Source organism: Drosophila sechellia, chromosome 3R (assembly GCF_004382195.2).
Source record: "Drosophila sechellia strain sech25 chromosome 3R, ASM438219v1, whole genome shotgun sequence".
Classification (NCBI taxonomy): Eukaryota; Metazoa; Arthropoda; class Insecta; order Diptera; family Drosophilidae; genus Drosophila; species Drosophila sechellia.
The window spans coordinates 24,954,127-24,969,363 of record NC_045952.1 but is presented as its reverse complement, the minus strand read 5'-3'; the positions used below and the strand labels follow the sequence as shown (position 1 = coordinate 24,969,363).

General features: G+C 42.0%; 2 protein-coding genes across 2 annotated transcripts; both read left to right on the top strand.

Annotated features, from left to right (window-relative positions):
• Window positions 1-7,345: 7,345 nt before the first annotated feature.
• On the top strand, window positions 7,346-7,822 carry LOC6617045. Its single transcript, XM_002041337.2, has 2 exons — window positions 7,346-7,387; window positions 7,595-7,822. The coding sequence occupies exon 2, from the start codon at window positions 7,607-7,609 to the stop codon at window positions 7,790-7,792; it is 186 nt and encodes a 61-aa protein (XP_002041373.1). The 5' UTR covers window positions 7,346-7,387; window positions 7,595-7,606; the 3' UTR covers window positions 7,793-7,822.
• A 116-nt stretch (window positions 7,823-7,938) lies between these two features.
• LOC6617044 lies at window positions 7,939-8,445 on the top strand. Its single transcript, XM_002041336.2, has 2 exons — window positions 7,939-8,042; window positions 8,100-8,445. Exon 2 carries the CDS (start codon window positions 8,123-8,125, stop codon window positions 8,309-8,311), a length of 189 nt encoding a protein of 62 aa, XP_002041372.1. The 5' UTR covers window positions 7,939-8,042; window positions 8,100-8,122; the 3' UTR covers window positions 8,312-8,445.
• Window positions 8,446-15,237: the final 6,792 nt, after the last annotated feature.

Below are 15,237 nucleotides of genomic sequence, written 5' to 3'. Positions count from 1 at the left end.
AAAATGTATTAAGAAGCAGCATGCTGAAATGTAAGAAAACCGTATTTCAAACCACCTAATATATTTCGATTCTGGTAAAAAAGTAATATGAAATTGAATACGAATGATAAGATACGAATCAGTATCTTAGTTAGTATTATAATTAATATATAAAAACAGTATATCAGTTTACATTGGCCATTTCACACAGTGTGCAACCGGCGGCGTCACCGATTTCTGGCTAAATTGATGATGATGACGATGGTGATGATTGCGATGATGGTGGCCGGGAGGCTGTGGCAAGGCTTTGTCGCTGCAGATTATCACGGTTTTTGTTTTGTTTTTTTTTTCCAGAGTGCTGTTGTGCTGTGTTTTGCTGGCATAAATTTCAATTGCTCGCATTTAGCAACAATTTAAAGCAAATTAAATTTGCCGTTCGGCTCGATTATTGCCTGCCGATAGGCGAGGCCTGTTGGGGTCGCCAATGAACTCGTAGCGCCATCTATCGGCAGCTCTGCCATGTGCATATAAAGTAATTTTCTGCTACATTAGGTTTCGCCTTCCATTTGGACCCTGTTGTTGGGGGAAAAGTGGGGGGTGGGGAAAGGAAAGCAAGACTTCGATAAGTTGGAAAAATTGAGCAAGAGCTGGCCGTCTTTTCGTGGGTTCAACAATGCACTTCGAGTCGAATGGGAAATGTTCTAAGAATTTGCACTTATTTTTAAAGTCGATCAGCTATATCATAGACTGCCCTCAAGTAAGCTGACAAATTTCCTTTTATCCAACATTGAGTTCCTTATGTTCAACTCACTTACTCTGTAATCACTGAAACCATAACCCCCATTGCTGTTCAGTTGTCTAAGTAACTCTGCGTACTGCAATAAGCTCATTAAGCCATCAACTCGATCAATCTGGCCATAAGTCCCTGCAGTGAAAGAGCTTCAATTAAAAGAAATTATTATAGATTTGTTTTGAGCACTTACTGCTGCTTCTGTTGCCGCTGTTCGTTGGCCTTTTCGCTTCGCCTTCGACTGGTTTTGTGCCAAGAAAACAGGCGCCCACCATCGCCCACATCGAATGCTCCACTTAGACGCGCTCCATTGTTTCCGCATTCGATTAAAAATGATAAATGCCTCGCTGCGCTCAAGTGAAAACAGCACGGAGCAGAAAATATATATATATATATATATTATCCAGTGGTTTTCTTATTCTGATTTCATTGGCCAGTTTTAATGTCTCGTTTATGGAACGCTGATAAGTCAAATGTTGCTGGGCATTCTAGCCCGGAGGCTCAGCGTAATTATTTGATTAATTTTATTGCCCGTTCGGTTGTGTGAGATTTCCGGAGATGGCGGCTAAATATATCGTTTATGCTTTTATTAAATTGCACGCATTAATTAACTCGGCATCAGGGGGAGCAAGTCGAAAGCTAAGTCAAAGCCAAGGCGGAGTCAAAGAAAATGTCTAGCGCAGACATAATGGGTGACCCCCTCCCTTTCCAGGGTATTTTTACCCAATTCCTCCATACCAACAATAAAGCCCAGATGCCTTTTTCATTTCAATTAATTGCTCCGACGTGTGTAATTCGCGTTTTCACATGATTGTTGGTAATTATTGATAATAGGGCGCACATAAATCTATGTCAATTGAATGGCCGCCAGGTAGGCACTTACTTAAATAGCAGTACTTTCCGATTATGTCATTATACCGGCATTAAACTGCCCCCCATAAGAGCCACCCATCCTCTAAGTGTCCGGCATGACAACAGTTCCATCTTACAAATGTTTGCGGACATCGCCTTTGTCCAACTATCTGAGAAGCTGGCCAACGAAACCACGAATGGGCCAAAGTGGCCCTATAAAACGAGGACATTGGCTGGGGTTAAATTGGGTTCACAATGTGGTGTGGAAATTGGCTGCTCGGTTTCCCTTTGAAACGTCCATCCGAGCGGTTGAGGTGCACATTGTGAGAAATTGTTGAAGGAGAACTCGAAATTGATGATAGGTTTCACGTCGATTAAACGTGGCTTACATCTGAGAAGTTTAACATTAAAGTTAGTTTGGATAAGCTTTTATATACGTCCTCTGTAAGTCTAGAATTAATCCATAAAGTCTTAAGCAAAGTCTTAAGAATTTACTACAGGCTGGCAACTTTTATCCATTAAACTCACATTTATCCACCTTAAATGCACTTATTTGCCACACGCTCGCTTACACAACGCATTGAAAAATGACTTAATTTCACTTGAAGAAACCTCGGACGATGACCAATAACCTGCTCCATTGTGTTTTTTTTTCCAGCTACAGATGATGGGTGGGTTGAATGGCAGGAGGAGGTGGCGAAAAGGCATTCACTCGGTCAGTAGGCGTTCGAACTGCAACTGAACTGAGTTGAAACTGCAGTGGAGTGCAGTGGACTTGGACTTATAAACATAAGGAGTAAACAAGTCCATATACGGTCAAATCGGTCAGCAGTATCTTTTTCAGTCGCATTTTGATTTCCATTGTTGGTTTCCGATTCTTTTCCATCTATTTTTTGTCACTTATGCATTTTTCATGGGACGATCCCGGGACTGCGATCCCAAAAAATCCCGAGGAGCTGAACTGGAGTGACAGGCGGCGCAGGCGCATTGCAAATTGTCAAACCGTTATGTGAGTCCAACTTGGGGATCGAGATGGAGTTGCAGTTGAAGATGGAGATGGAGATGGAGAAAGTCCAGCGCGTTGGCGGCGTTGCGATTTATTGTGAAATATTGAAATTACACAAGCTGCGAGCCGCTAGAGGTTGGCCAGTGAGAAAATGAGCTGTGCGCCAGTTGCATCTGCATTTTATGCAGGAAAAAACCCAGCCAATTGGTGGAGCAAAAAAAAGGGAGACCAAAAACAAGTCCCACTGCGGTTATCGTCATGACAGCTGTCAATCTCGGCCAGGAAAAGTGCAGTGAACGAGAAAGTTTTTTCCATTCCCCCAATTGCATCCTGGCGACGACTTTAATTGTGCCAGGCTTTCAATTAGCAGAACAAGTGATTTTATAGCGCCCTCGACTTCGGCGGCCACTTAAATTGCAACTCGAGTTCGGGCAGGTAAAAGTCTTACTTGTCTCCGGGTGTTGGCCCAGAAATTAAGCAGCCGTAAATGGCAAAAAGGACAATTACTTTATTTGCGCACTCAATTTATGCTGATTTATGGAGGGAACAATGCTCAATACGACTGCGAACCAAACCATACCCATCGCGTCCATCCCAAATGTTAATTGCACTAAAATGCAGATTGTAAATGCACACAGAAAATAAGGTACGAACTTCAAACTTCAAAGAAAAATATTTGTCACATATAAAACACACTGTTGAATACTTTAGTCTAGTTATTATCATCGTTAGCATTTTATAAACTATCTTATAATAATATGAACTATTATAAGTACAAGAAAGTCATTACTTTTTGGTAAAAGCTGGAGCTAGGATATTTTCTGAATTTCGAACTCAGTTTTTTCGAGTGTTATAAATATTTACTTTGCATATATCCGCGCATGTATCTGAGGTCCAGTTTGGGGCAGACCTTGGCTGCATTTTGACTGCCAGCCGGCGAAAGATAAACAGCGACAGTTTTTCTACGCGATAAAGGGAATGGCCGTGGAGATGGAGAGGGTGCGAATGGGGTGGTGGGCCGGGAACCTTGTTGCCTTGTCTGCCAAACTCATTAAAACGAATCTTTTTTAATGGCCAAAAGTTTGCCTTGTTGCTGCCATAATCAGTTAAATTAAGGCCATGGCAGCTGAAAACTGTTTGCTGCCTGCCAATGTCGTTAGCGTTGGTCCACAAAAAATCCTGGCAGACATAAAGAGCGCTGCTAAAAAGTTATAGAACTATGCCACTGATTTTATTTGTATCTATTGATTGCTTCAAAATAACCATTAGCAAAGACAGCAAAGTGTGTAAACCAAAAACTTCCTTTATATTCCAATTTGTTTTAAAAATTTCCTTAAATATTTTTTGTTAATTATCTCAAGTAGAAGAGGATAAATATCATGCATAAACAATTTTGCTGTTAATTTTTAACAGCCAATTTCTTGCCCAACTTTCGTGCCTTTATTCCTTTATCCGTTTATTCTTCCGTCTCCAGAAGGAAGGAAATCTCATTGGGAATTCAATATTCGGATGCAGTGGCTTAAAGGCGACACCTTGTGTGTCAAACGCGCAGAGGCAACGCGAGCAGCGACTAACAACTTACTTAAGCCAACTGCAGGAGAAACACTCCTCGCACAAGAAGGCGATAGATGACGCAGGCACTGCCATATTCGATGTCACACTCTAAAACTCTAAAAGGCCGAAAAGGCAGCTCAACCAGTACCAGCTCCATCGCCAGCAGTCCCACATAAACGTGCTCCGTCGGCTGGAGAGTGTTTTGGGTCCTCCGATGCCCCGACTACCTCCCTCTTACCACTGAATACCCCTGGAAATCCCTGCACGTGGCCAACGGGCTGGCCTGCACTCTTGTGCACTAATTACGAAAACTCAGCACGTTTTGCCATCGCATGGCTCAGCTTTTGGCCCGGTTGTCTGGCAGTTTGGCTGCTGCCTGCTGCCTGTTGGCTGTTTTGGCCTGGCCGCCTAGTTGCCTTGTTGCCAGAGTGGTTAAATGCTGTGCGGAGCTGTGCTGCAGTAATAGCAGCAACATGCAACTCGACAGTTGCCTACTCCCAGGGGAACTGCTCAAAACACAGGGAAAAATCACAAAGGAAAGGTAAGGATAGTATCCTGTGTGGATTTCAAAAGAGTACGCCACTTCCGAGGCAATAATTTTGAAGTTTGCGAACTGAACAAGTTCAATTTCGTTGAAAATCTAACATTTCTTGAAGCGTTTATTAACTATTAAAATGTATGTATTAATACATACCATTCACCATTATTTCTCATTGTGTAATAACGGCAGCAGAGTGCGGCGGTGGTGGCGGTGCTCCTGCAAAAGTTAAAAACATTGCGGCAAGCAATAAAATCAACATTGGTTTCGGTTTTGGCTTTGACTCTGCCCCAGCGGAGTCCTTCACTTACCGCCTCGCCCCGTCATCGCCTCCACCGCCCGGAGGCCCGCTGTGTAACTGTATTACTGATGAGCTTCAAAATGTGCTTGGCGTGCCACAATTTTACCAAAGTCAATGTCTGAGGTTGCCACCGCAGCAATTGGGCGGAAAAAGCCGCCCGGCATAAGCAGCGGGTTAAGGGCTAAAAACCAAACTGAGCTGTTCGTGGCTGCAGTAATGAGAAATGCAGCTCAGTTTAGCACGGCCAACAAAAGCGGTCAGCAAATATGATTGCTAAGATTTAAGACAAAACTAAACTGAACGTAGTGTATTAGATTTTTAACAAATAGTGCGTTGTGTGTAGTTTGGAATCCTTCAGCACTTTTATACAACCCATTTCGAGATTTAAGGTTTCACATACATATTGTGTATACCTAAATTGGGCAAATCTTGACACCCTTATATAGTGATACCTTTAGCGCTCAAACGAATCCGAGGTTTGGTCAACTACATATTTGCAATCTTTACGTCGGCAACATGGCTATAAAAATAAATTACACACAGCTTAAAACTTATGTGAAGTAGGAAGAAAAATGGCTTATAGACGCGCAGTGCAACCAAAAAAGCAGCTCACCGAATTGAGAGGTATAACAAAATGACCAATCGACCTCGGGCACCAACGGAGGAAATGTCCCGGGGAAGTTGGAGTGATGAACGTTATTGCTCTTTTGCTGGCTGCTCAATCGAAGTGATTCGCCCACACACACACATACAGCACACACATCAATTCACAATCGTGGGGTGGGGATACGGTGGGTGGGTAACGGCAAAGGTAAAGCTCCAAGCCGACAATGAAGACATTAACATGACCAACGACAACAGCCAACGACAAAACTCTCCGTGCCCCATAGCTCATCACATTAATCTTCTTAATACGCCCATCAATAATTCAAAGCCAAAGGCATGACCAACTGGACAAAATCGACCAGCTAAAAGTCCGAAACCCCAAAAACCCGAAACCCCAACAACTTGGCCAAGTGAAGAAGTCGCCTTCGACACGCAACCATATATATCGAACATATCCGAGTGTTGAGTGAGTTATGAGCCACTACACACGCTCCAACTTCTTCGATTCTTTTCGCCTGAAGTGCCTCCTTCGGAAACAGTTTGTCGTCCATCACATGCAAACTATGGAGTAAAATATTTAGCTCTTGCCTCGCCTGACACTGAACCTTTATGGCTCGTTGGCATTTGATTTACGCCACAAAACTGTTCGGAATCGGGGAAAACCCAGATTCTGTACATAATTGTTTCAAATGCTCATAAGTGCTGATAAAGGTTGGAACACACAAATGCCAAAATACTGATTAATTATTCAGGTATTAGCTAGTATAGGCTCGACTTCAACTTTTTACGTACCGAAAAAGTGTTTATAAAACCCCATGTTCTATAAAAAAAACACAGGTCAATTTAATTTGGCAGCTGATAAGAATTTAATTTTACTCGCATCTGCCACATATTAGATTATGATTGTTTATTTATATTCCATGCTGGTGCTTTCATTCACTAGCAATAATCTCTTGTTTATGAAACATGAAAAAATTATATAAAATAATTAGTATCTAATCTAGACCACTATATAAATTCAGAAGCTGTATATTTAAAAGGGTTCTCCATGTGGTTGTGGTCTTTAAAAACATTCAATGTCATCAACTCATAAATCGACTTTCTTTCACTGCACTTTTTGCACCCACATTTCGCATCTTGCAACCAACTATCGAAAATTGCGACCGTAATTGTATATGAATGACATATGCTGAACGCACAAAAGCGCTGGAGAGCTGCCGTGCTGCCCATTGTGCTCCTGCAACTGACAGGCAGGCAGGCGCTCCCAATCCCAAACCCAATCCAAATCCTGGGGTCCATTGTTGGGCCTGGACAATGCCGAAAGTGCCACTGGCTTTGGCTCCTCGCCTGGCTTCACCTTGCACCACCGGGCCCCCCCTGTTCTCTCGACAATTTGACGTCAGCTGCCTCATGCGGAATTTTTCTGTTGCCATTCGACATGGTCGCCATCGCCGGTTTTTCACGCCTACTTCAGAGCCCAGTCGACTGCAGTCGACCCCACGCAAATGCCCTTTGTTCTTGCTCGACTTTCTCCTGAATTGTTGCCCGCTTCCTTTTGCTGATGAAGATAGGCATCCAGCGGGCCAAATGTGTCAAGCCTTCGCTGCTCCGTATCGGCGCCAGCTTAAATGTCACTAATTGGGTCAAAGGTTCGTCATGTATGCGATAGAGGCCCGAAATGTATGATTCCGTGGGTATAAAAGCAGCAGCCGCCTGCGAGGAATTTTAGTTTGCTAATCTACAAAGCGAAGACAGAAAGAAGTAAGTGATCGAAAGAGCTCCAACCAGCCTAGGATTTCTATTGCTTTTTCTTTGATGTTTTAATGAATATAAAATGAGTCAAAAAACAGAATTTCATACACTTAACTCCCTGATTGATTATCAAACAAATTGAATCACTTCTGTTATCATCGTCTATTAAGTATTACTTAATAATTTCTTTTAATAAATATGTGTATTGACTTGCAGCCTGCAACCAACATGAACTTCTCGTGGCTCACCATCTTCATCTTGGCCCTTATCGCCATGACTGTTTCGGCCAAGAGCTGCCCTGCCCCATTCACGAAGGACGGTAACAGGTGCACCGCAAAGCGCACAATCCGCGGAGAGTGCCCACAAAACTCCCAATACCAACCAAGCATTAATCTGTGTGTGTACAAAAACTAAATAAATAAAGAACATTATCAGGAAAAGTGATCGAATGAATACATTTAAAGCAATTTGAAAACAAATCTGCTTTGTTTAGCTGCTTATCAGCTGCTAGTGTTATCGTAGATCGGCTGCCTGTCATAAGTTTGAATCAGTAGAACTAGACCAAGGTCGAGTTGATGGAATCACTAGCTCGGCACATCTGTTGGTATATAAGACCCATCTCAGTTGCATCTCTTAAAATAGTAGCATTTACTAGTTGCCCAAGGTGAGTTGAGGCTGCCTAGTATTCCAATTCAAACTACGGATTTTCTTTCAAGTGCAGAACTCGAACAGGATTTTATAAACATGCTTTTGAAATGCACTTGGCTCTTGGTTTTGGTCCTGTCCGTGATGGCAGGTGCCTTTGCCAGCAGCGGATGTCCTGCAGGATATAGTGCCGAGAACAATCGGTGCACCATCGAGCGTCCTGTTCACGGCTCCTGTCCCCCCGGATCCTCCTACAGCCTGAACATTAACAAGTGCGTCCACTCCTAAGGATCTCGTCCAATGAACTACCTATTGAAAATACCAATATCTTAGATAAGTGAAAACAAAAGTGTAGAATTGCTAAACAATAATGTGATGAATTAAAAAAAAAAATGATCGCGGATATACCTTTTGCCAGTTAACATCTCAGGTTTTCAACTTTCGCCTTTAAGCGAGTGCAGTTTTCGAATCAAGCTCACTTTGGGCCAATTACAGTTGGCTTTTTGTGCCGGCCATGGGAAGTTCAACAAGTGTTGAAGCTAAACGGGAATGAGTGAGGTCCAAAACTGATGAGGCTGAATGGTGATGATGATGGCGAGTGACGCCGTCGCCAGGCGGGCACGTTGTCCATTAGTTTATTACCATGTAATTGACTCAACGCTTGTCAGCCGTCAGCGGCGATGGCTCCTGCGGCTTTAATGTGCTGCATTTAATGCTCAGGCCAAAACACCAGCGACAGCGCATCAAAGTCAAAGCGGTCCGTCTGTTTGTCTGTCTGTGCAACAGTCAGATCGGAGTACTATATGTGTTGTATATGTATATGCCTGTCTATCTCAGCCCGTTTGTGATTAGCTTGATTGGCCCGCTGCCTGTCCGCACCTTTGGCCTCCTGCTTATCGGGGGCCTCTGTGTTTCGTAAGAGTCGCCTTCGAATTGAATCGTCTCACAATCGCCTCAACACCGCCTGCTATAAAATTCATTAAAAACTTTGCTCACCCCACAAACTCTGCCTTAAAACGCCAAAAAAACGTTGGCGAAGACATAAAAACGTAGAAAACATTTAACAGTGGCAAAAACTTTGGCAAGTCCAAGCTGTCGACAGGATGTGCAGCAAACCCAATTGCATATGCCAATGTAACAAAGTTTTCAACAGCAAAATGTCCCACGCCCCAACAGTGTTGGCACTTCTAAGGCCTCGGGGATCTTTGATTGTGCGAAAATGCGTCGGTAATTCTGGCTAAAGTCAATAATCGTATTCAATTATTACGGACAATTAAAAACTATTCTGCTTGCCATACTCATAAATATATTTGCATATTTATTTACACTTTGAAACAGATATTTTAGCTAGGTAAGACATTAAAAAAGGAAATCGAAAAAGTAGTACTAAAAAAATAAATGTTTTAGGAAAGTTTTTAAGAGAAACAAAATTGAAAAATTAAAAAAAATATATGGTATTGAGATTTAAACAGGCATGGCCAAGTTGTCAGCACTAAAGCCGCTGCGCGTCCATAAACTAAACGTCCTTGTCACTGGGGCTTGTAAATTTCTATGGCTTGCATAAAAAAGGGCTCTCCCCAGAATGCCTTCCGCTGCTTTGGGTTTCCTTTTGGTCTAAAAGTTTCCTGTAGCAAAAGTCGTCCAGCCGGACAGCGGACAACGGCAGGAAATAAGGAAATGTCCTCAGTCGTATTTGCAGCCTTGGCAGCGACATTTATCAGTCAGTTGTTGCCATGTCCTTTGGGCCGATGGCCAGGAGTTTGAGGTGCAGTTGCAGGTTGGACTGGGTTGGGCGTTTTAAGGTTTTCTTGTAGGACAATTTTCAAAAGAAGTCTCAAGTGCCTGCCGCCCGGAGCACTTGCAGCTGACAGCAATCGCTGCAGTTTGTTGCAGTGGTCGCAAGCTCCATTCGCTATATCTGCTATTACATATAGCATATCTGGTATCTGGTATCTCTGCTCTTCGGGGCTGCCTGAAAAGTTGCGTCGGCAAACTCTCGCGCAAATATGATGAACGTAAGCAGTAAAGTTCTGGCCAACTGATAGCCGAACGCCGCTACTCGGCCATCTTATAAACACAAGCTGGCCCTAAAAAACTTTTGCAGCCCAACAAGGGGGACTTTCCTCTGGTGACGGCTCAACTTTATGGGCGGCCACATAGTTGCGGCCTGGATGCATTTCAAGAATGCTCCTGCCCGAGCACACGGTGGAAAATGGAGTGCACCTGTATCAACTTATACCAACACCTTATGTAAGCCATATATGAGTCTGAGTGTAACTGGAATATATTTAACGAGCTTCCAACAAGTTGACAATGTGAAATGAAACCATATTTTTCTCTGTGTGCACTTCTTGCCGGTACTTTTCTTATCTCATTGGGGCATTGTCCACCCTCCTGCAACCGCCCATTGGTAAAAACGAAAGTGTAGCCATAATTTTTGGGCTGGTCCTTGCTCTCTGGTGTGTTGCTGTTGTGGTCGGCATTTCTTGGTTTCTGGCTAAAACTTTCCCGTTATTGATGCTGCTGCTGTTGTTGGCCGAAAAGAAGTGCTGACGAGGCACACCAACGGCGCCTCAAGAACTGAGGCTACTTTTCAGATAGTTTAAATGCACTTTAACAGGCTTTTTATGACGTCAACCCGTCGTAATTGTTCGGCGTATGAAGTGAAAATGACTACGCAGACTTCTGTAATTACTGCAACACTATGCTAATGAGTTGCTAACATTGAAATACATCACTTGTAAATCGTTTCACTTTTCAAATTTAATAATCCGCTAAAATACCTAAATCGCTAGGAAATTCCATTCAATTTATCTGTTTACTATTACTTTTAATCAGTTATTAAAATCGTTTGCTTATCAACATATTTGCTAATTCGCTGTTTACACGGCTTAATTCGCGTGTAAAATAATCTGTGTGGTAAACGACATATTTGTTGTAAATTAGAAAATTACTTTTGTTATTTAGTTTGAATGTTTTCTGACATAAGGGATTACGTTGACTGAGTTGTTGAATCAGTAGGCGAATGGTTAATTTCTGCCTAATTTTGTCTATTAGGTGTAATTGATTATTAATAGATTGAGAAAATGCTTATTTTTTAATTCTTAGTCATAAAAAAAGCATTTTGTTGGACAGTGTTGTACCCGGTTATAACCAAGTATTTTTGTAACCCTTTCGGCCTTGTTTGTCTGCTAGTCTTGTGCGTGCTCTCAACTTTTATCCAAAAACTAAAAACAAGATGGCGGTTTCCGGTCTGTCCTTGTGTGTGTGAGCCCCATAGGCATAAAAACTTTAATTTGAGTTATTTGCATGAGTAGTACTCATAGTTGAAATTATAATATAATTCCAGCAGCAGGGCAAAAACAAAAACTTTATCAGTGACAAGGGGACACAAAATTTCGGGGAGGCTGGGAATTATCTGCCGTCTCCCTCGCTCTGCGCCGTCTTTGTCCCACTCCCCCTTATGCTCTATTTATCTGCCTGAAATGCTTTTAATGTGAAACTTCAAACCGCAAAACGAAAACTAAATCGGGAGTTGGAACATATGCTCCATGAATGCAAAAGCGATGTCAATGCATGTGGCTCAGTGTGTTTTTGTGGGCGTAAATTCGGGCATACGTTTGCGTTTGTGTGAGTGCATACGTACGAGTGTGCGGTTTTGTGGGCCAAAGTTTTGTTAGCCAACAAGAACAGCCAGACGAATAAGCGCAGCGGTAAAATTTGCCAACTACGCGACGCAAATATTCGCCGGATGAATATTGAAGCGCAGCACTTTCCAGCACCTGAACTTAGTTGGCGGAAAATATCTGTCTGTCATCAACTTGGCCAATGACAGGAACTTAATCGCCAGCGCAGAACTCCTCCACTTTAATTTTAAGTTCCCCTTGGATAATCCTAAAGGGTCGCCATTTTAGAAGTTAATCTATATTTATTTAATAGAATCCCAATAAGCAGACCATTTGTATGTGCGATTCAATGCTATTATCCCTTCTCTGCTGTGAATGAGTTACAAGTATTATCGTGCTTATCTTTGAGTCATTATTTTTGTTACGTTTAAACCTCTAAAGCTGCAACCAGTCCATCCCATTTTCAGACATTGTCCGGGCAATTACATAATTCTGTAATGGTCCCACGTTGAGCTGCGCTAGAAATGTGCATATGAACCCTGCCCTCCAACCCTTTTTAAGGTTATCATGGTCTCCAGCGAGACAAAGTAGCCTTTTCCTTTGGTCCAGTTGGACCCTAATCCGGCAAATCACCAGCAGCTGGCTTTTAATTGCTTTTCTGTTATTTTATTATTGCTGCAGCTTGCTGCACTTCAAATTTCTTCATCGCTGGCTTTTGGCTCTCTTTTCGTTTCCCCCTTTTTTTCGCACACTTTTATAGAAACTTATTTTAGCTTAAGTTTTTATCTTTATTTCTTGCTCGACGGACTAAAAAACAAATAAGAAAATCGTATAACTAAAAAAAAAAAAAACGAGTGGCAAGGCGAAAGGCAAAACTTTTTATTTGCTGTGACAAATTTTTAGCAGATAAAGCTCCGGGAAACTTCGGAGCACGGGCTTGTGGCCAAAATAAATTTTGGCATGCAGGTCCCAGCCAAGTCGTTTCACCCACCTTTCATTTCACCTTCCAGGAAATGTTCGGAGCAGCGTTAACGCTAAATTAAGAAATTTTTGGCAGAACTAATGTCCCGCATTAGTCAAATGTCAAAATTGTTTGCCACGGACCAGAAGATTTGGTTTTGGCCTGCTTTCGATAGGAGTCTTGAAAATAATTTCAGAAGTAGTCAGACCCAGGAGATATGAACACTGCTCAAAAGCGATTTAGCACAAATATTTTATTTTATAAATACATATTTTTTGTTTTAAAATAAATGAATATTAATACTTTTCTTAGTTCTTAATATTCAGATTATTATACCTATATTTCCAAATTGATTTATCTCTTTATTTCCCAACTAACTTTTCTAAGTGTTGTGAACAGGTAGAATAACTATTTTTTATCGTGGTCTTATAAGCTTTGATGGGCATTTCGCATACGCCCAGAGGTTGGCCTGCAAAAGCAGCGTAATACCGGAAGTTTGCAAGGAAGCGACTATTTTGTTAGCATTAAAAGGAGTCAGAGCTGGAGGACGAAGGGGAACAGGGTAATTGTAATTGTAGCCATCAACTGGCAATTGAAAAACCACACCGACGGCAGAAACCGCAAAATGTCATGAGTTATGAGCCAGAGCAATCGTGTCGGCTTTGTCATTTGGCTAATTGTGGCTCTGGGCCACTTTTAATGCTATATTTTCTATTTCGGTTGTCTCCCCCCGACCAACATGTCAGACATTAAATTTGTTGCAATTAATTAAGACCACAACTATCATATTACAGAAGATGGTATCATCACCGCAGCGCCCTCCAGCGGCCTTTTGTGTTTTGTGCTTTCCGTTTGTCACTTGATTTATATTACACTAATTGATTTATTGACAGATTCCTTTGGCCACGTCTGTAGTTTGTCGGCCATTTAAGGCACCACCTTTTGCACATGGCTCTCCGCTCCTTATTTGATTAACGTTCGATTTTCACAATTTATGAAACTTCATTAAAGAGCGCGAAATACGCGGCGCGTCGCGACGTTCTTGCCACAAACGCTGCACGTACATGCGAAAAATGTTAATAAAGTTTGTTCCTTCCCCCGCGCCTTTCTTTTTCCTCCACCACTTTTCCCTATCCATTTTCTTATTTTTCCACCCACTTTTCACGCAGGCACGCATTTTGCGATGCCTGCGACGTCGCCATCTTCATCACTGCCGCCATTTTTCATTCGAAATTGAATTCATTTGCTGTGCCCCCTATATATACACATACTAAAATATATATACATACACAGGTATCTGCCAGCATTTGCGAACGTGTTTCCTTGTATTTTATTTATGTTTTAATTTTGGTAAATTTTATGAATTTGCCGGCAGCTATTTGTGTTTTATTGAGTTGTTTTATTTCGGGCAGGAAAAAATTATTATAAAAGATGTAAAACATCATTAAATAAAAAAAGAGAATATTCAGAATTAGGCCAAAAGCTTTATAGTTTCTCCTAGCACTTTTCCTATACTATAATACTATAATTAAAGCAAATAAATTGTTGTAGCCATGCTTGGACACACCCACATATTTTGCGGTTATCTCGGGACCGACTGAATGATGCAACAACTGTCCAAGATGGTTTTCTGTATAGGATTCATTTCAAAAAGCCAGTAAACATTATTTAAATTGCAGATTTTTCTCATTGAATTTGTCGAAATAGCTTGGGTGTATAATTTATTTTTGTTTCTTTCAACGACCAGGCACATACAATACCTCTGAAAAATTGCATAAAATTTGCAACAAAAAGATTTACTTTTTTTAAAGTATTATTTTTAGTTTTGGCCTGTTGGCCTGTCAACATGCTTTGCCTATGCATGTCTGAAAGCCTGTCCGTCAGCCGAAATAAAAAGAGTTTTGTGTCGGCAGTATTTGTCAGAAATGTCGTACGATTGTCAAGCAGACGACACAAGTTGTGAGGCATCTTGTGGGGCATTGACAGAACCCGCCAAGAAATGAGACTCCTGAAGTCTCAAAAAAAGATACTCAGCTAAAAGTCTAGCATTAACTTTATGCAATACGAAAAGTCACCTGCATTTGCATAAAGGAAAGGTAACCAAATGTAACGAGTGACAGACAAACGAGCCTACACCTGACCAGCTCTTGAGCCACTGCCAGCGACACGCCTTTGTATATGTCGTGTATGTCGCATATGCCGTATATATACGTATATATATTTATAAACGCTGGCGAACTGACCGTCCATTCAATGGCCAAAAAGTTTACTTAGCCAACATTTGGCAGCGCTGCTGCGTTTCCCTCTTTATTCACTTTTTTTTCCACAGCTAAACGTTTTCGAATTGACATTTTGACATTTTGGCATAGCAAATTTCGATTCAGTGCCCGGGGGCGGCGACGTCAGTAGCGTTTCGGCCTGTCCTGGCCAGGAAGCTGCATATGGTGACAGCTGAACAAGCGCGTTGATGGCCCACAGCCTCCAGCAGGAAGGGATGTGGAGGCCGAGAAGCAAGGCGAATCATTTGCATACGACGGAGCCAGTGGGTCACTTTAATGTTGATCTCCTGCTTTATAATCATGATGGCAGTGAAAGCGCTGGTCAGATGGTTAGGTAAGCGAAAGGAA